We start from the raw sequence: 21,658 nt of genomic DNA on the forward strand, positions 1-21,658 counted from the left end.
GTCCCCAAGTCTAATCTTCCTGATTGAGTTCAACATGTTTCTAAGAATTCCTGTCTCAACTTTCTACCCTCACCAATAGCAAGGTATCCTTCAGGGTGGGCCTGAAACTTTTCTCTGAGTTTCCTGCCATAAGCTTACATCTCACCTGGGGCCCTTCTTAACCACATATCACACCTTAGGTTGAGCTCTGTAATGGCTGTCTTTTCCAATCAGTTGAATACAATTCTTGTCTTCTAGACAGACAATCTTGCACAGTGACTCCTAGATAGTCAGCACTCAATACTTATTAGCTGAATGAAGGAACATATGAATTCGAACACATCTTTATTCAACCTTCAGAGGCAACATGCAGAGACACTCAGAAATAGAAATATTTTATTTGGAAAGTTCTGCAGTATTATTTTAATCTTCATGTTCAATTAAGGCAATTAACATTCTTCCTTCCTGGAGGCAGATGGAGGGAATCGTCTGAGACTATTTAAAGTTCAGACTAAAGTCAAAGCTAATCATCTTGCATTCAGATGCAGCAGAAATTCTGGGGATGAGCTAGTAGAAGATATATACTGGCTTCCTGAGCCCATCACTAGACCCATGGTATTGCCATTTACATTGCCTTGAAAAAATGGTTAAGTTCCATTACATCATACCACCTCTAGAGAAGATAATCTCATTATTGATCCCTTTACCGTGACAGAGGGAGTCTAGTGTTGGATTGTCATGCTCTGTTGACTTTTAGCATTCAGTAGGTTTTCACATATATTGCTTGATCTATTAGAGCTATTTAAATTCACACCATTCTCATGTTTTGAAATTCTTTATATGTCCAAAAAAGATAAATTAGCACTTCACAGAGCAACTCAGGCAGTTCTTAAACCCAATCTTTCAATATCCAGCTTTGTGTAGGAGACTGTGAGTGTGTGCCCATGTAAGGTGGGGCCGAGTGCTGCTTATGGACACATACTTCCTCCTCCTGGGGACTAGGGGTAGCAAAAAGCTTTTGTAGTACCAAAAAAGTAAACATTGATAATATGGCCCAGCAAGCAATGAGATTTGCTGATATCTAAAAGCAAATAATAATGAAGCAGAATTGCTTCAAATGTTACTAGACATTTTTCCATACCATAATTAACATCTAATAAGCAAGATTAAATATGTGGAGCAACAGTATTCTTAAAGGTAGATGAAAAAAGAAAAAGGAAAAGTAGATGCTTAGTGATAGCTCTATGCTGCCCCCTAATGGTCGCCTTCTCAGTTACCTTCTTGCTACCATTAAGAATCTACTTGAGAGGTTGGAGGTGTGGCCCAGGTGGTAGAAGGACAACCAATGAGCATGAGCAAAAACAAGGGTAGTGAATTCCAATCCTGGTCTCAGAGAAAGAAAAAAAAAATCCACCTGAGAACACATTATTCAAGAGGACACAGTACCCAAGAGGACACAATACTCAAGATGTTAGGTCTTCAGTGCAAAGCCTAGAGTTAAAAGCAGGAGATATCTTACAAATGATAAAACAAAAACTGACAACCATTGGGACTTCAGGTAAAGAACAGCTCTGACGATGCGGCTAACTTCTGCAGGCTGCCAGGACTTTGGGGACCCTAATAGCTTCACTGGTTTCTCAGATGCTCCAAGGGGCCAAGGGACAAAGATGGCAAGAAGATGTGGGCCACACAGCAGAGATGGGTCTGTGAAGGAAATTCACAGATAAGGACAAGGAAGAGGACAGAGCAGGTGGCTTGTCACAGAGCCGGTGTCATCCCCTAGTAACAGTCTTTAGACTGTCCTCACTTTTTGAACAGACAATTATGTCAAAATTACTAACATTAGTTTCTATCCTAATGGCCAAAAGCAGGAGGGTACCTGGAATTATTTTTTCCTTTTTTCTTCTTGATTTGCAAAAAAGCAAAAATAAATCAGGAATAAAAATTAAATTTGTTGGAGATTGTGTCTTCAGCAAAAAAGAGGCATTTTTGTATAGAAAGGCTACTTGGCTAGCAAATATGCACTTTTTGGAATCTTAGATAGTGTCACCAAGTTGCAAACTTTGGAATGGCTTCAATAGTCCTCATCTGCATTCTCAGAGCAACTGGTGCTGGGTACGTTGACTTCTCGCCTGCCTGGATGGCCCTACACCCTCTTCATCCCTTTCCCCATGAGACAAGCGAACACTGTCATGACCATCTTGGGATTCACTTCAACCAGGTCTTCTGGAAGGGCATATACTCTTGCTCCAATTTTTCGGGCCATAGAGATGGCATACCTAAAGGAAAGAAGAGAGGACAAATGAAGAAAGCTTAAGCAACAGCAAATGAAGGGGACTGCTCAGGTTCTCAGTACCCTACAGGCACAAATCAGTCCTGGACTCGTTCATACTGGTCATCAACATCTCCCCATCCATGTAGACAAATCTTGGTTCAACAAAGTTCCCATCAAAGCCTCAGTCTTGCTGTCTAGCCTCAAGACTATGATCAGATGTAGTATTTGTTGTAAGAAATATCCTCAGCTTCTACCACTTTTGGTACCCACGCTACTAGCTTTCTGTTGGGCAACACAGTGTAGCAGAAATGTAACTGTAACCCCTCTGTATAGTATCTTTACAATAAAATATATATATTAAAAAAAGAAAAGGTCTGAAAACTGAACAAGAATTGATGCTAAAAAGCATGTATAATTTATTTCAGCCATAGAACCTCTTTTTTGGTAGTACTTGCTTGGTAGGTGCTTTTTCGGGTAAGCCATATCTCCAGCCTGTTTTTGCATTGGTTATTTTTTGAGTTAGGATCTTGTTTTATACCTTCACATTGCTGAGGCTGGCAGGTACATGCCACTCAGCCCAGTCATTGGTTGACATAGAGTTCAATTTTGTCCATTCACTCAAAGGGATTTGTTGAAGTCTTAAACCTAGCATCTCTGATTGTGGTCTTTTTTGAACAGAGGGTTATTGCAGATGTAATCAAGAGAAGCCATGCTGGAATTAGGGTGGGGTTCCAATACAAAATGATTGGTACCCTTGTAAGGACAAAAGAGACACAGAAACACAGTGTCCACTGTACCATGATGTCAGACTAGAGGTACAGGCAGAGATTGGAGTTACGTATATATATAGGCTGATAATGATAAGGATTGCTGACCATTGCAAGAAGCTGGGAGAGAGGCATGAGTCATGAGACAGGGTACAGGATCTTCCTTAGAGCTCTTAAATGGGACCAATTCTGATAACAGCTTGATTTTTGGATTTCTAGCTTCCAGGACCATGGAAGAGTAAAGACTTGTTGCTTTAAATCACCTGGTTTGTGTGATACTTGGTTATGGCAGTGCCCAGAGGCTAACATGACCTGTTCTGAGAAAGGCACTTCTTTAGAGGTAGATATCTCAGGTTTTACAGGCTTTGTTGCAACTACTCAACACTGCTTTTGTAAGGAGAGAAACAGTTATAGGCAGCATGTAATGAATAGACTGTTCCAATAAAATTTTATGTAAAAAAGCAGACCACAGGCCAAAGTCTGGCTGTTCAGAGACTATAATCCACTGACACTCATTCTCAGTGGCAGGTGATTGTGAGGGGTAAAGCCCATGGCAGCTGTTCACTAGCTGGTAAAGAGTCTGGTGTTCCATTAACCCTTGCCTATTCATATCCATGGGTATTCACGAATGGGGCATTTGTGTTTGGAACTTCCCTGGCTGGCACAATATTTTTTTAAATCTTCTCCAGATTAGGATTTGGAAGTTGACTTTATAAAACTACAGACTTGCTCATCAATTACAAGAATGTTCTTGTTTCTGCTTTGCTTCCTTCTATCAGCATGGATAAAATAATGATGAGGCTACTGATCATGACTAGAAAAAAAACCAGGGTGTTCACATAAAGGTACTGGCATTAGACTTTGCAACTCTTTAGTTGGTAGTTGGGTCCCTCCTTTATCTCAGGTTTATGTACATACTTTGCATTGTTGAGTTTCTCCTCATCATTCAAATCTTCTGTCTTCAGAAGGTCATAGTTAATGGAACCTGGTTGAATGGCATCAATGAGGTCTAGGACTGGCAGACTTGTACTAATCTTCGGATCCTACATAAAGAGAAAGAAAAGCTTTTACTTTCATTTAGCTCAAGGCAAGTAGATGGCTCTTCTTCTTTTTTGGGTGTGTTGGTCCTGGGGCTTGAGAATAGGATGTCAGAAATACCCTGTCTCATGTAGAGTAACTATTCCATAGTGAGTGGCAGGGGTAAAGAAGAGATGGCAGGTAACATGGGTAACAGTAGATGCTCTTTTCCCAGAAGAACTTGAGGAAAGAGAGCCACTGCCACTGTGTGATTAAATACAATGACAGACACTATCTAATATTTGCCAGTGCCTCACATGTCAGTTAGCACTGTCTCAGTTTATTTCTCTTGTCATCAGTGCCCTAAGGTACCGAAATTTGATCTTTCTTTGTGCTGGGAGGGAGGAACGTTTTTCAAGATACATATGTCGTGTGTGTGTGTGTGTGTGTGTGTGTGTGTGTGTGTGTGTGTTAAATTGGAGATAAGAACCTCAAAGACTGGTTTTGAACCTTGATCCTCAGCTTCCTAAGTAGATTGGATTATAAGCGTTAGTCACCAGCACCCAGCTTCAATTGTTTCTCTCTTTTTTTTCCTTTTTTGTTGGTCAAGAAGCCTGAACTCTGGGCCTGGGCGCTATCCCTCAGCTCTTCAGCTCAAGGCTAGCGCTCTACCACTTGAGCCACAGTGCCACTTACAGCTTTTTCTGCTTATGTGGTGCTTAGGAATGGAACCCAGAGCCTTATGCATGCAAGGCAAGCACTCTACCACTGAGCCACCTTCCTAGCCCTCAATTGTTTATCTTAAAAGGTATATTTTTTTTTGCCAGACCTGAGGCTTGAACTTAGAGCCTAGGCACTATCCCTGCGTTTTTGTGCTCAAGGCTAGTATCTTACCACTAGCTTCATTGGAGGTAAGAGTCTCATGGACTTTCCTGTCTGGGCTGGCTTTGAACTGTAATCCTCTGATCTCAGCCTCCTGAGTAGTGAGTATTACAGGCATGAGCCACAAAAGATTGATCACCTGCCTTCACTGGCCCTAACAAGGCTCCTGTGAAGCTGTTCTTCCTCCAGTCCTGACTTTTTTGGAGGGGGGGGGTCAGTCGTGGGCCTGAACTCTGGGTCTGGGCGCTGTCCTTCAGCTCTTCAGCTCAAGGCTAGCGCTCTACCACTTGAGTCACAGCGCCACTTTCGGTTTTTTTCTTTTTGCTTATGTGGTGCTGAGGAATCGAACCCAGGGCCTCATGCGTGCAAGGCAAGTGCTCTACCACTGAGCCACCTTCCTAGCCCTCCAGTCCTGACTTTTAAACTAGAAAATTGTACTTAAGATGTATAGATATTACCATAATATGGACCAAGTACACAGGTACCTTAAGGAAGAAGCCAGTTATTGTGTGAATGAGGTTAGAAATTCAATAAAATATCATGCTGTTATTTATTAAAATGGAATTTGGATACAAGGATGTGATCAGGAGCTATTTACATGGGCCATCTTTAAGGATTTTATATTTCACCATTATGTTCGAATTCTGAACCATAGACGTATATGCATTTAAAAATATTATATTTTATGTTCCTTTCAAAAAACAAGGGTTAAATGATGTGTTACATATGGTGATTTTAAAAATTACTATGATGGGGCAGAGATGTAGCTTAGTGGTAAAGCACTTGTCTAGCAAGTGTGAGGTACAGGTTTGATCCCAGCACTGGAAAAAAAGTAGAGGGGGCTGGGAAGGTGGCTCAGTGGTAGAGTGCTTGCCTTGCATGCGTGAGGCTCTGGGTTCGATTCCTCAGCACCACATAAGCAGAAAAAGCTGGAAGTGGCTGTGGCTCAAGTGGTAGAGTGCTAGCCTTGAGCTGAAGAGCTGAGGGACAGCGCCCAGGCCCAGAGTTCAGGCCCCATGATGGACAAAAAAAAAAAAAAAGTAGAAAAGAAAAAAAAAACATTATGGGAGAAAGTGATGAGAAATTTGTCAGTGAACATTAAAACAGTAATAGCCAGTACAGGAGAAAGAGCCTAAAATGTCTAACTCTGAAGGTCATTTAACATATAATGGAAACAATCAAGACAAGCATGGCATTCAGGTGGCTTCTAAAGGGAGGAGTAAAACTCACCTTGAAGCTAGAGATGGAGGACCTTTTGTCAGCCTCCCTCAACGTCTCATTTACCCAGTTGACAATAATGTCATCATTGACCTTCTGCCCACCACCAATTTCTTCAAGCATATTCAGTGTGTACCTGAAAAAAAAGTTAAGATCAATTTCTGGAGAAAAGTTGTTGAAAAACTTCTTTTCTTTTTAGAGGATGATCAAGATACTATTCGTTATATTGGAGGGAACGAAGAATATGTAACAACATTAATTCTTCTACTACCTTAAAATAAAAATGCATGGTGGTTAAGATGAAGCATAAAGCATGCACTTCCTTCTAAGCAGGGTCTTTGCAGGGTGGAGTTAGGCAGGAAGAACAAGAGTAAGAGAAGAATACTACAGAAAAGAAAAGAAAGCAAAAGACACTCCCAGGCATGGTAGCCTATAACCCGAGCTACTTACTAAGCAAGCTGAGATCTGAGGATCACAGTTCAAAGCCAGCCTAGGCAGGAAAGGTCCTAACATTCTTATCTCTAGTTAACCACTAAAAAGCAGGAAATAAAACCCTGGCTAAGGGGCTAGGAAGGTGGCTCAGTGGTAGAGCGCTTGCCTTGCATGCATGAGGCCCTGTGTTCGATTCCTCAGCACCACATAAGCAAAAAGAAAAAAAAGCCAGGAGTGGTGCTGTGGCTCAAGTGGTAGAGCACTAGCCTTGAGCTGAAGAGCTGAGCGCCCAGGCTCAGAGTTCAGGCCCCATGACCAGATCCAAAACAACAACAACAACAAAAACCCTGGCTAAAATGGTAGAGTGTCAACCTTGAGTCAAAAAGCTAAGGGACAGTACCCAGGTCCTAAGTTCAAACTCCAGTCTCAGCACACACACACACACACACATACACACACACACACACACACACACACACACACACACTGTGCATGTGCAAATCAGCCAACAAAAACAAAGACTTTGTGTTGATCTATACAAGCTGAACCAATCACCAACAGAGCTCAACTATTAGAAAATACTCCTGATATAGAAATGTAAACCTATACAAAGTAGGAAGAACACCAGAAATACCAATATGTGGGTATATATAGCATGGTTTTCTCATCTTCAAATCCCTCCAACAGGTAGTTGTTACTTCCACAAAGGAGTTAAAAGTAGAAAGGTAGGAAAAGATATGTCATACTGACCACTAATCAAGAAGAAGCAGTAGTTGGCTATATTAATACAGAAAAGAATAAATTTCAGAGAAAAGAATTTTACCAGGCATGAAAGGTCACTCCATAATGATACAAGTATGAAACTAATCAAGATAAAGTAATCATCTAAAACATTTTTTAATGTAACAACAGATTCTTCACAATACCTGAAATAAAAACTATTAGAACTAAAAAGAAAAAGGTTAAATGTTTAAAAATATTAATAGAAGCCAGGCACTGGTGACTCACACCTATAATCCTAGCTATTCAGGAGGCTGAGATCTGAGGATCGCAGTTCAAATCCAGCCTGGGCAAGAAACTCCATAAGACTCTTATTCCCAACAAACTACTCAGAAAAAGCTGCAAGTGGCACTGTGGCTCAAGTGGTAGAGTGTTAGCCTTGAGCAACAGAAGCTCAGAGGCAACGTCCAGTCCTAAGTTCAAGGCTCAGGACTGTTAAAAAAATAGATAGATAGATAGATAGATAGATAGATAGATAGAGAGAGAGAGAGAGAGAGAGAGAGAGAGAGAGAGAGAGATAGCATTTATAATAGGAAACTTAGTTACTAAGTTCCACTTAAAATACAGCTTCATAGAATTACATCACATTGTAAAAATTTGCTGTATACTTCTAGGTCAAATAACCATTAGAAACAGTCAATCCTGGGAGCTATGCTACCTTCTCATTAGCTGCCAGATCAAGGCCAAGGTGAGGGTGTGGTTGCCTTCATTGAGATCTTGTCCGCCAATGCCAACCAGGGAAAATTTAGCTTGATTCTTCCCCAGTTCCACTGCATAGTTACAGCTCTCCAGCTGTTAAGGAGGCAGAAGGAAAAACCATTTAATGTCATTATCTCATAAATACATAGCAAAAATAGCAAAAAAAAACCCCATACAGAATGAAATACTTAATACCACACTGGATAATCTCTGTAATCTCTACTGCTTCCTATAATTCTAGGATTGTGAGTTAGAACGTTTTCATCTTTCCTTAAATAAAACTCCTTACCTCCAATCAAAAATATCCAAATTACCCTCTCTTTTTTTTTTTGGTGCTAGTATTGGGTGGGACTTGAACTCAAGACCTGGGCACTGTCCCTTAAATTTTTCCTCTCAAGGCTGTCACTCTGTCCCTTGAGCTACAGTTCCACTTCCAGCTTTGTATGGTTACTTATAGATAAGAGTTTCTCAACTTTCCTGCCTAAGTTATCTTCAAACCACACTCATCAGATCGCATCCTCCTGAGTAAATACATTAAAGGTGAGAGCCACCAGTACCCAGCTTCCCCGTGGACCCTTAAAACTAGAACAAGTTCATAATTAAGAACATGTGATACACAGTAGGTAGAAAGTCATCCTCGGTTATCTGCAATATTGCTTAAAAAGCTGAATTCATGGAGATAAGTGTGAACATTGTGTATTCTCCACTGTACAAATACAAAGCAGATAGATGTGGAGGGCAGATATTTTCATGGCCACTCATGGATCATTAAAAATCACACTGATTCTCATCAGCGAGGAATGGCTGTACCAAGCTGGTTGTTACAAAACAATGTTCCCACTGTGTTGACAGTAGACAAACTGTACCAGTCAAGCTGTCAGTACAAAGCCTTAATTCTTTAGAAAATTAGAATGAGGAGCCTGCTGGGGTCTGAAAAAACCCTGTGGCTCTGCTTGCTCTAATTATCTTAATTAGAATTTTTACATGCTCTTGTTTAAAGACAGCCTACATGGAATTATAAGTAAGTAATCAATGGAAATAATGGACTCACTTTGATAAACCTACTCAGGTTTCTGATGGCTCTACTATAATTTAATCCCTGGATAAACACTACTTACCAAAGTTTGGCTGCCTGATAAAGTACTTGAAAAGAACTCTTGCAGGTGATAGCATTACTGCCTCACAGAACATCAAAACAGTCATTTTAGATATATACATATATATAAATACCTTCTTCATATTGCCCCCCAGCTTGGGGTATGGGGGTTTGTTTACTCGGTTCCAGTCCACAGGGACTTTAATCTTTTCATAGAGCTGGAAGATGACCAGGGCATCTGATAAATCACTGAAAAAAACAAACACAAAAGAATTCTCACATATCCAACACTTCTTCATAACCTACAATGCACCAGGCACTTCCTTAAATATCAGCACATTCACAAGAACCCTGAAGTTTTGATGAGAGTAGCTCCATCTCTAGAGATGCAGACACTGGATTAGGGAACTTTCCCCTCTCAGGATGGCCTACCTCATCCCCTTCCGAGGACATACACTGTTCCAGGAAGAAGAAACATAGCCTTAACAAATGGCATAGGAGACATTTTACTGCAAAGATAACACTCTTGTTTGGGCTGATCTTGAGAAGATTACAGGCTTGCCACACAGAGTGAATTTGTCATTCTGCTGCGGTATGATTGTTGTATTAAACACACAGTGAAGCTTTTCAGCTGAACATTCAACAGCTGCTGATCAACGTGATCCCCTCCTCCATAAAAAACACATATTCTAAGAACAGAATGCATACCACAGCCATATTTGAATTGCTCTTTGTGTCAGGGATGGGGTCCCAGCGATTCTCACCTGTACAAATGATTGACTCGAGGGTTAACTCCCAGGGAGTTCATCCAGTTCCTAAATGTCCGTTCTTCCCTTGTCTCACCTAGATTAATAAAGACTGGTTATTTTTAGCCCTTTTATGACTCTAGCAGATCTTATGAGCTAAGTTTAATAAAGAAGACTATAGATAAAAGCCAGAGAGAGAGAGAATAAGAAAAGTAGATGTGTTGGCTGAAGGTCACTATCCTGGGTTAAATTTTCCCTCCATTTCAGTTCAATGAGTATTTCATAACAACTGTTAATATTGTGCAACATCCTAGGTGGAAGAACAGTTCAGGGGTGGCCTCAAGACAAGAATTTTTGTCTTCCCCTCAGAGATCATACAAAAGTAGAGATCAACAGAGACAGACACAAATAGTTTGGGCTAAATCTAGAGGGATGAAATTTGAACTTTATTTGTGTGTATGTGTGTGTGTGTGTGTGTGTGTGTGTGTGTGTGTACCAACCCTGGGGCTTGAACTCAGGGCCTGGGCACTGACACTGAACTTTTGTGCTCACAGCTAGCATACTACTACTTGAGCCACAGCTCTATTTCTGGCTTTTGGGTGGTTGAGATAATAGTCTCACAGACTTTCTTACTTGGGCTAGCTTCAAACCGCAATCCTCAGCTCTAGGCCTCCTGAATAGCTAGGATTCCATGCACGAGCCATTGGCCCTCAACTCTGAGGTTTAGTTTTTAGGCTATTTTAAAAGCTGGATATTAAGGAGACAAGAGTAAGGGATTGGGGCTAGGTCTTTACTAACAAGAACAAGAATGGATCTGTGGGGTGCTAACTAGTAGAGAACACAGTAATAAGGTCCTAGAGGCTGGAATCAGAACTGGGGATCTTATAATGCCAGGTAGCAGATTGGGTTAATATATTAGTGCCAGTCATTATAGATTCATATTTTATTACTATTGGAAGATAAGGAATGCTGGGCTGGGATGTGCCTGGCAGCCATGTGCAGAGTTGCTGAGAGGTGATATGCATTTAAATTAAATGCAGAGTGGATAGGATTGGCAGTGGCATGTGGGACACAATGAAGTGCTTAATGAATGGAGGAATAGGCCCCTAAGACCCAACAAAATAGTTGCTAGATGAAGCCCACCAGTATCTTCCCCAGTCAGAAGACCAGGAAAGAAAATTAACAATCTAGAAGATATCCCAGATGAGGAATTTTAGTATTTGTTGACATCATAGATTGAAAGGATAAAGAAGAGACTGATACCATAGTGGGACTCAAACTCTGTAGTTTTAGTGCTTAATGGACAGGGAGAATTTCTAAAGGGGAGCAAATGGGCTAGGAAGCGGGGTGTGAAAGCAATGGGGAATAGGAGAAATGATTCGTTCTGGGTTTTTTAATATACTTCATTTCAAAAGATAGCAAAGGACCCACACAGTGATGCCCAAGAGACAGCTGAAAATGAGTAACTAGTGGAATTGACACACAGATTTGAGATCAGCAAAACACATAAACACCTGACCAGGGGTGGTCCAGTGATTCAAATGCAATAATGCTGGACCTGTACCCAATACTGTATTTCCAGTGCTAGAAAAGCACATGGAAGGGCTCAACCCACACCTGACATCTTCTTGCTTTGGTGACATTTACTTAATATTGGTTTTGACTTGAATTCTTTTTACAGAACTAGTTCATGATGAAAAAGAGAATAAGTGAACATTTTAGCTATGGAAGTTGATTGCAGCTATGTGTCATTTGTCCCATCTTAGAGCAAAATACAAGTGTCAGGATTCTAGTCTATGCATTAGTAATCCAAGCCAAAGAAACAAAAATTACATGGAAAAAGTTAGTAAGTATAACCTTGTATAAATTAAAATTAAAATGTTACTTTAGCCAGTGTGTGGTGGGCATTCTTGTCTGTAGGAATTAACATCATCTACTGTGTACATAAATTAGACTTCTTGTATCATAGGATTTATTTTATCCAAAAATTAAATGCAATGTCTACACAAAACCATGCAGTTCTGATAATGGATGAAGCCTAAGTATAATGGTTATGATATAATTGTATTTGATTATTCCTGATGGCTGCAGTTGACCTTCCTTCCTTCCTTCCTCTTTCTTTCTTTCTTTCCTCCTTCCTTCCTTCCTTCCTTCTCTTTGTTATATATCAGTGAATTGATGGCTCTTTGATCACTGGAAGGAGTTGATTTTGCTTAGGGGTGATTTTGGATTGCCCTTCAATCAGAATTGTTTTTCAGAACAATGTAAGCAATTGGGTTACAGTTACCTTCAAGGGCCCCCCAGTCAATATCCTGGTTGTCTGGTTTGTGCAAAGCAGGGTACTTGTTGAAGAGGTTGGCAATGAAAGCCAAGTTCAACTTGGGGTTCCCTCGGACAACGTCTGTAGCTGTGACAAACTGCCGGCAGCCCAGCCTCTCTGCCTGCTGCAACATGCATTCTGCCCTCTGGATGTCATCCTTCTCCTGCAATGAAAAGAGTGTTCCTAGGTCATGGTTCTCCAGGGATGTGTGAATACATATAATGTGACAAAGGAATGGGAGTCTCACTGAGATTCTGGGTATTTCATAGACACTTACTAGCAGAACATTATTATATACCTTCAGAAAGTTATAGTAGTCAGAAAGCCACAAATCAAAGTAACCTTAGAATTTAAGTAATTAAGACTCCTTATACAGAGCTCAAAGATTAATAGCTGGTGACCCTGTTTTTAAAGCAATTCAATAGCTTCTGGGATCTTATCATTTACATTGATCTCAATTCTTTTTGCCCACTGCGTGCACGTGCACGCACGCACACACACACACACACACACACACACACACACAAACACACAGGCTTGAACTCAGAGCCTCAGCACTGCCCTCAGCTTTGGCATTCTACCACTTGTGCTACAGCTTTGGTTCTGGATTTTTGGTGGTTAATCAGAAATCAGAGTTTCACTGACTTTCCTAACAGGGCTGGTTTTGAACTTCCATCATCAGCTCTCAAGCCTCCTGAATAATTAGAATTACAGGTGTGAACCACTGGTGCCTGGCTAAGAAAATCCTAAAGTTTTAGCATTCAGACTAAGGTTGGTGTTATATGAAATGAGGGATGTACAAAGAATTGCTAGCTTGATAGATGGCGTTTAACCAAGGTTCAGTTTTTTATGTTTTGTTTCTAGATTCAGTTTTTCCACACTTCTCAAAAACCAGTAATAGTGCTCAAAAGTTGAAGCCAGATTTAAGGAGAACTCTAAAGTACAGGTCATAGGGAGTCATGGAATGACCAACACAGAGGCAGTAACACAGTATTCTCTACACACAGCTGTGGCGCGGCCTTACCCTCAGTCCTGACATGTCAATCACAATAGCAGGAATACCTTCTTCATCTCCTTTTGGAGCCACCTGATCAAGCAGGTGGTAATAAGCTTTTGAGTCCTGTGAAAAATGAAGAAATTACACTTTTGAAACATCACCATTAATTACATACTTAGCACAACCATAATTTCCCAAGGGCATAGATTTTATTTATTATTCCACTGTCATTCAGAATGTAACTTAAGTAACAAGGTTTAGAAACATTCACTAAGTTGAATGTTTTATTTGTCTGGTTGAAATATCATATTTGCTTCCCTTTTGAAAGGAATTTAACAAATAAAAATGCAATTTACATACAAAAGACAACCCAAAGAGGCAAATATTATTCTCTTGTATTGAAGAGAAAAAAATCATCTCACTTATAAGCATTAAATTATACACAAAAATATATATAAACCTTTATATTGATATAGAAGTCAGTCAGCTAAGGTTTCATTTTTTTAAAAAGTGACAGAAAAAGGAAACAGAAGTTTAAAGCAGAGTTTAAAATACATTTAAATCAGCAAAAACAAAAAAAGAAAAGATTTCAAAGACAGAAAATTGAAGTGTTAAGCCTTTTTTGTAAAAAGAAAAATATGATGAGAAGTACATGTAAAGTTTATCTAGAAACTAGAAAATATATTTAGTTATAATAAATTGGCATTGCATTTTTTTTGTCGGTTGTGGGGCTTGAACTCTGGGTCTGGGCACTGTCCCTTAGCTCTTCAGCTCAAGGCTAGCACTCTACCACTTGAGCACAGCACCACTTCTGGCTTTTTCTGTTTATGTGGTGCTAAGGAATCGAACCCAGGGCCTCACGCATGCAAGGCAAGCACCCTACCACTGAGCCACATTCCCAGCCCCTGGCATTGCATTAAGTTTTGATTCTGAATGTTTATTGATAAGAATTCTCAGAACTAGTCCTTAAAATTCAAACATTCTTAGTCAATGAAAGCATACAGAATGTCAAGTAATTTATTTAAAGCATTTAAAAATCACCTTAATTTCTCTTAAAGATGGAAAATCAGCTCTGTTGCTGTTTTTTAAATTCTGTAGGGTCTACGTTGACTAGAAGTATGCTTATCACTTTTGATATTAGAAAGAAGAGAATGAGAGAATTTGATCATTGATGTTGCAAAGGGAGGAACAGATCTCTCTGTTTCTCTCTCTATCTCTCTTGTCTTGTCTGTCTACCCCCTCCACCTCTCTCCTCTCTTGTTCCTTCTTATTGTATCTACAGCTATGCTGAAGGTGTCACACAGGTATTAGGCACCAATGAAATCTTCCATTTATTACATGTTACAATTTTTAGTTTTGCTAATAGACATTTCATCTGATCCTAATAATCCACTCACTCTATCTAGTATGGATGTTCTTTGATGATTCTATGTGATTGAAAAATATTTCCTGACAGTGTTAGCTACTCAGACATACACATGACAGCCCAGTCCTCATGTATGCCATGAGAACAGGTACATGCTGTGTACATGCTCAGCTAGCATGTTCCTGTCATGCATACACTGTCCAAAGCATCCAAGTGGTTAAATACTCTTAAAAACCTTACCTTTAGTGATAAGGCATCAAGCCAATGTATGGCTGAGATCATACAATCTAATTTTGGCTAAACAGCTCAACAATTGCTGGGCTTGACTGTTTTGTACAAAGGCAGATGCTGTTCTGCTTCCACTAAACCTCATTTTGGTGGGTGCTGCTGGAAAAATGTTGAAAACCAGTGGAAGTTGCACATTGAGAAAGTCAAAATTAGTTGAGGTCCTAAGGAATGGAGGGTGCTCCACCTACAAGTGTCGCTGTGCTGCCTGATCCTGAATTCCAAACGCCTCGGGGCCCAGCATCTGGAAGCTCTTACTCAACTTTAAGCCTTATGTACTCTTGACAGATCACATGATTATCCCTCCAACCCCCCACCCCATGGAGTTTCCTTCTTCTTTAAGAAAGTGGAGCCTAGAGCGTTTTTCCTTCTAAGCATCTTCACATCCTACCTGGTTTTATGGGGATTGCTTTCTGACCTTCCTTAACTGCTCCTTAAGCGCTTTCTACCCTGGTACATCTCAACATGACACAGAACTCTTCATATACTTGAAAACCACAGTGATGGCTTCTCCAGCCTTTTCCTGTATGGAGCTTCTTTGCTCTATTTCCTTATCTTGGGGCTTCTTGTAAGGTTTGATAAGTCAATTAATGAACTTATAATGGAGCTCCATCTGTGTCTGAACTGTAGCAGATACCATGTTGGCTGTTGCTAGTGTAATTAGGAGCATAATCTTCACTTAGTTTTTCAAAAGGCATCTTTACTAGATGTGTCCATTTATATAACAGAGAAATGGACGTTCTGTGTTTACTCCTCTTTACCTAAAAGGAATCTTATCTCCTTTGTATTATCTCATTTACCCTCTATTGTCCCTCTGCAGAGTCACCCTGCATTTTGATGCAGGACTCTGGGTAGATGTGTGTGGCCTAGAAGAAAAGCTGCAGCTTAAAAAAAACAAAAGAAAAGAAAAGCTGAAGCTAGTTTCTTGAGGACAGTGAACAGCTCCAAACAAGACCAGACTATGGCTAGAGCTGCTGAAAACATGAGGCTCAGTATCTGATTTTTCTCTTTTAAGGTAGTTTCCTTGCAGCAATTTACTAGAGTTCAAAGCCATTCTTCCTACCTTGATGTCAATGCTGAAGTTGCTAATTTTGTTGCAGCCTGCATTTTCCAGGTGGTAATTAGCCCACCTTAACAGGAGGTCTTCGGGAGAGAGCTTCATCAAATCCTCCAGGCTCTCCCCTTCTCTCAAAAGAGCAATCAGTGCTGAAGAAACACAACAAACAAACAACAATAAATACAGGGTTTTTGTGGGGTGAGGATGTTCATTATAATATTTATGAAATCTTGCTAGAAAGTTAGCAGCAGCATCTCACTGGGATAAATTTCTTACAGACTTTCCCATGGAATAAATAAATACTTTGTTATTATTTCTTAAAGGTGGTTCAGTTAGCACCAGGAGCTCACGCCCATAATCCTAGCTACTCCAGAGGCTGACATCTATGGATTGAGGATGGAAGCCAGTCAGGCAGAAAAGAATGTGAGATCTTATAAAGCCAAAAATAGTGCTGAAGTTCAAAGCTTTAGAACACTAGCCTTGAGTAGATGAGCTCAGAGACAGTGCCCAGGACCTGAGTTCAAGATTCACAACTGCCAAAAAAAAGAAGGTTCACTATTGTAATGTGAACTCTCAGTTTTCAGATGGACAGGACAAAGCACCTTCCCCCCCCCCCAAAAAAAAACCTCCAAAACTCAATGGTAGGCCTATAGACACTATTGCATAGCCAAAACAAAAACCAGAAACAAAAAAACCAAGACCATTGGCTCAAAATCCTCTGCTGGTTCTATCAGGCCACATTTCATGAAGTAACAACACTTTTCAAGTGATTGACTTTGTAATAATGACTGTGTTCTCTTCTCTAGTCCCATGGATAGTTTATATTGTAAATGCTTACCTGCATAATCATAGCAACTCAATAATTTAATCAACTCTCCTATTTCCCCAGATGGATTTTTTTGGGCTCAGTTAAAAGGTTTAAAATTAGCCGATTTGAATTTGCAAATCAATATTCTTTTGCATGAGTTTAAGATCCCCATTTGCTGTTTTTCCCCCTTCTTTTGATTGTTTAGTATATTGGTTTTCAAGAGATAGCTCAGGACTCTTCATTGGTTATTGTGACTTGTATGTATATATTTAAAAGGATGTGTAAAAGGAAAATTAAAATTGGAATACAGATTTCATATTGGGAAGATTTGTACCTAAAAGCTGAAAGTTGGTTACATATCAAGATTTTTTGTGGGTTTTTTTGGTTTTTTTGTTTGTTTGTTTGCCAGTCTAGGGGTTTGAACTCAGGGCTTGGGCTCTCTCCCTCAGATGCTTTAGCTCACTTGAGCCTCAGCACCACTTCCAGCTGTTTGTGAGTAGTTTCTTAGAGATAAAAGTCTCATGGGCTTTTCTGCCTGGGCTAACTTTGAACTGCCTCTTGATTAGCTAGGATTACTGGTGTGAGCCACTGGTGCCTGGCTAGTACTTTTATCTATATAACTAGCCCATTGCTGTTTAAATGACAAAAAGATTGAATACAATTTACAGCTACATATTTAGTTCTAAATTTCAAAACCTTAAATGTAATTATCTACAGTCTTTCTAATTTTTATATTTACTGTATAGATTTACAGTATATCACAAAATGGTTTGATATAATTATCATGACATACACATAAATGACTGCTACAATCCAGCAGACTAACACCCCAATATCTCATAAAATTACTTTCATTTCTTCCTTATTGTTGGTAATAAAAGAACCCAAAATCTACTTTTTTTTTCAAATTCCCAGTATATAATGCAATATTATTAACCATAGTCTTCATTGCTGTACTGTAGGTCTTTAGTCTCATTCATCTTACATGAATTCAACTTTGTATCCTTTGGCCTACATCTTCCTCTCTAGTCCTGATAGAAGTCTTGGTCTTTCTAGTCTTGACAGACCCAAACGTCTCCTAATCTAGTACAGATACAGACGTGAATGTGAATTGCTTCACAAAATACAAACTATAGCTAGGTTTATTTGTCATGAAGTATCTAAGCAAGGTGAGTTTTGAGGAAAGCTCCTGAGCTTGAAGCCCCAGACAGTTAGATGGAGCTGTAGACGCTAAACAAGCATCATTATTTGCCTGTGGTCTTAAAAAGCTTTTGCTCTGTCATTTTTCAAAAGTCTGGTAGGATGGAGAGTCTGTTAGGTTAAAACCACAGATTCAATCTAACTGAGAAATTTTGTACACTTTTCTATTCCTGACATCTACCTCCTCTTGTCCCCAACACAGACATGAACAGAAAGGCATGCCGCTTCTAACATCTGGAACATTGCGCTTACCTTCATTCCTGCTGAGTTCAATGTCAGCAAACAACCCAATCTTGATGACTTGCCACAGAAGTCCTAGGACGAGATAAGGCTTTCCCTCCTTCAGGTCCTCAGCTCCTATGTTAACTACATGGCACCCAATGGCTGAGGCAGAGTTCAGAGCCAAGTTCAAATTTTCCTAAGGTAGCAAACAGAAGCAAGTGTGGTTCTTTCATTCTGCAGACGCCAAATGAGTACCGATAGGTAGACATATTTTCCCTCTCGAATGTTCACAGGCCTAGAGGCATAGTATTCTCTGAGTGTAAGTCTGGGAAAAAGCAGTGATTCCTTTTTTTTTTCTTTTATTGTGAAAATACCATACAGAGGGGTTACAATTACATGGGTAAGATAACGAGTACATTTCTTATCAAGCATTGTTGCCTCCTCCTTTGTTTCCCCTTCCCATCCCAGCCTCCCCCTACCACCCCCAACACCAAAGTTGTAAAGTTTGTTTTCAACATAACGACTTGTACATCTCATTGTTGCAATGGGTCCACCTGTATCCCTATTTAAACGATTTGTTTTTTCCCTTCCACTCCACAAATTATACCAACATCAAATACAGTGAAAGCAGGGGTTATACCAAGGTAAGTATTCTAATGTTTTTTTTTCTTTCATGCAACTGTTTCTAACATATTTATAAGATGATTTATTTGTTGCTTAGCAGTGATTCCTAATAAGGGAAAAATCCAGTAATCCAGATACTGAGTTTACACAATGGCCTGCTCAGTTGAATCAACCTTGCATGGAAGGCCAGTGCTGGACAACAGGTAATTAATGGGTTTTATAGTTGTCACTGTTGCTCCGTGCTGAGGCCCGCACTCAGTATGTTAGCCTGGAATAAAAGGGCATCTTTGTGGGGGAAGTCATTGTCTTATCATTGGCCATCATTAAAGAGACAATCAGTGGTATCAATTAAGGTCATAAAAGAGAGTAAAAGTTGAAGTGATTATCTTTTGACTTGTAGGTTGAGTACTATGGAATGGAAAAAATTCAGATCAAGTTCATGGAGAAAAAAACAATGCAGGGGTTTAAATAGGACAATTCATTAAGTGTTCATTAAGTGTGCTTGAGATTGTATGTGCCTGTGAGTAACAATTCATGTAGTATAATTCACAGTTTGAACAGCCAATTGAGTCTTCAGTCTCAAATCCATATACTATTCTTAAATCCACAAAGAAGATATCAATATCAGTTACGAATAGAATGTTTGTGTGTGTGTGAGAGAGACAGAGACAGAGACAGAGAGACAGAGACAGAGAGAAAGAGAAGATTTTGTTTCTTTGTGCCAGTAGTAAAGCTTGAATTCAGGGCCTGGGTATTGTCCCTTAGGCTTTATACTCAAGTCAAGTTCAGTGCTCTACCACTTGAGTCATAGCTCAAGTGGTTTTTTAGACTTTTTTAGGAGGTTACTTGGAGATAAGATTTTCATGAACTTCCCTGCCAAGCTGGCTTTGAACTATAATCGTCAGAGCTCAACTTCCTGAGTAGCTAAGATTACAGATGTGAGCCACCAGAGACCAGCTTAGAAGTTGTTTCTAAGACAAATTAAAAGCAAGACAAAGACCATCAGAAATAGTGGAGTTCTTACCTTAGCATTTAAAGAATGAAAAGATTGAGTCAGGCACCTCTAATGCATATCTATAATCCTAGCTACTTAAGAGACTTAGATAAAGATGATTATAGTTTGAATCCAACCTAGGCAGGGGAAAAAAACTGAGAGACTCCATCCCACAATAACCAGCAAAAAGTAGGGCTGGATGTATGGCTAAAGTGGTAGAGCACCAGCTGAATAAGCAAGCCAAGCAAGCTCAAAGGCCTGAGTTCAAAACCCTGGTACAATCAGAAAGAAAAGTTGCTGCTTTTACTTATGGTGCGTTATAAATAAATTTAACATTAAGTATGTTTTTGTTACCACTTCTATATTAAAAGTCCACAGGGTCACTTATATCCAAATAGGAGGTAATGTATTATTCATGATTTAAGATTTAAGATATGGTTTCTGAGCAAGGGAATGACAAGGATAATAAAATACTGGGACATAAGAAGATAGAAATACAGCTTGTTTCATGCTGGCTCTATTCCAGTTAATCAACAAATTGAAAGAATAAAAGCAAATTCTATTTATTATGCTCTTTGCTGTGGCCAGCATCATTGAGAAGGCTGCCAGAGTATTTCCCGCTCTCCCCTCTCCCTCATTTCTTAGAAAGGTATCTTTTCAGCTAAATGCTCTGCATTTGGCATCAACTCAAAGAAAAATTGCCAGGAAGTTAGAGAAGAAACGTTAGCCAATGTAGATTTTATTCTTAAGCGGCCAAAACAAAATATAACCTTCCATCTACTAACACCCAATCAACACCCTTACTTGCCTCTCCATGAATTACAAAACTAGATAAAAATGTGTCTTTTTGTCCCCATCAGTTATGACAAATCACCAGCCCCAAACCTAGGTTTGGGGAATCCTGCTGGAACTTGGATAAAAAGATGATCCAGCAGTAGTGAAGGTATCCATTCATTCCAAGCCAGCCCTATGTTAAAAATAATGTTTGGGAGGCCAGGCAGTGATGGCTCACACCTGTAATCCTAGCTACTCAGGAGTCTGAGACTTGAGGACCATGGTTCTGAACCAGTCTGGGCAGGAAATTCTATGAGACTCATATTTCCAATTAACTAGCAAAAATCCAGAAGTGAAGGTATGGCTCAGTGGTAGATTTCTAGTCTTGAACAAAAAAAGCTAAGGAACAGCTCCTAGGCCCTGAGTTTTGGCCCAGAGAGAAAAAGAGAGAGAGAAAAAAAAGAAAAAGAGAGAGAAAAGAAGAAAGAAGAAAAGGAAGGAAGGAAGGAAAGAATGAGGGAATTATGAGGAAAGTTACCTGAATAGTGAAAGGGGTAAGCTTCTTTTTGTTGATTGTTCGTTCATCAATTGTGTCTGGCACTGAAAGATTGATCATTTTACTGAAAGAGAAAGGATGAAATTAAAGAAAGCCACCTTCTGCGTAGCAGAGCTCAAAAACACTGAATTTGAATTCTAGCAACCTCATAAGTGAACAGCTATGTCAGCAACATGATTTATGCACCCAGGATTTCAATATAAAACAAATAACTCTACTTCAGTTAGGTTTAAACTATCCGTGGAGAAGGTTAATGTCTTTGAAGCTATACTAATAAACTAAGGTAAGCAATGAGAATTTTAACCCAGTGACTCACCCAAAATGGTGCAGAATTGCCCTAGACCACCAAAGCTACCACCCCCACTTCTATTTTCTTAGCCATAACACTTGTCTTCACTATAGAAAATATTATTGCTACATTTCTGAGGTTATATAATGTCTACATTTCTGTTGACAAGTGATTAATATGTCTAATAATCACACAATAACTCTATTGTTTTTCTTTTCCAAGTATTAGAGTTTGAACGCAGGGCCTGGCTCATTGCTTTAGCTGGCACTCTACCA

General features: G+C 39.6%; 1 protein-coding gene across 1 annotated transcript in view; it reads right to left on the reverse strand.

The window, feature by feature from the left end:
• Nucleotides 1-307: 307 nt before the first annotated feature.
• Nucleotides 308-21,658, reverse strand: part of Lcp1 (lymphocyte cytosolic protein 1 (L-plastin)) — a 47,136-nt gene continuing 25,785 nt past the window's right edge. Inside the window, exons 6-16 of the mRNA XM_013009358.1 lie at nucleotides 21,077-21,158; nucleotides 18,177-18,342; nucleotides 15,923-16,065; nucleotides 13,236-13,331; nucleotides 12,179-12,374; nucleotides 9,910-9,988; nucleotides 9,280-9,394; nucleotides 8,009-8,142; nucleotides 6,151-6,274; nucleotides 3,940-4,064; nucleotides 308-2,258 (exon numbers count right to left, since the gene is read on the reverse strand). Coding sequence (XP_012864812.1) covers nucleotides 2,126-2,258; nucleotides 3,940-4,064; nucleotides 6,151-6,274; nucleotides 8,009-8,142; nucleotides 9,280-9,394; nucleotides 9,910-9,988; nucleotides 12,179-12,374; nucleotides 13,236-13,331; nucleotides 15,923-16,065; nucleotides 18,177-18,342; nucleotides 21,077-21,158 — 1,393 coding nt within the window. The 3' untranslated portion in view covers nucleotides 308-2,125. The remainder of the gene's footprint in view (nucleotides 2,259-3,939; nucleotides 4,065-6,150; nucleotides 6,275-8,008; nucleotides 8,143-9,279; nucleotides 9,395-9,909; nucleotides 9,989-12,178; nucleotides 12,375-13,235; nucleotides 13,332-15,922; nucleotides 16,066-18,176; nucleotides 18,343-21,076; nucleotides 21,159-21,658) is intronic.

Source organism: Dipodomys ordii, unplaced genomic scaffold (genome assembly GCF_000151885.1).
Source record: "Dipodomys ordii isolate 6190 unplaced genomic scaffold, Dord_2.0 Scaffold1, whole genome shotgun sequence".
Taxonomy (NCBI): Eukaryota; Metazoa; Chordata; class Mammalia; order Rodentia; family Heteromyidae; genus Dipodomys; species Dipodomys ordii.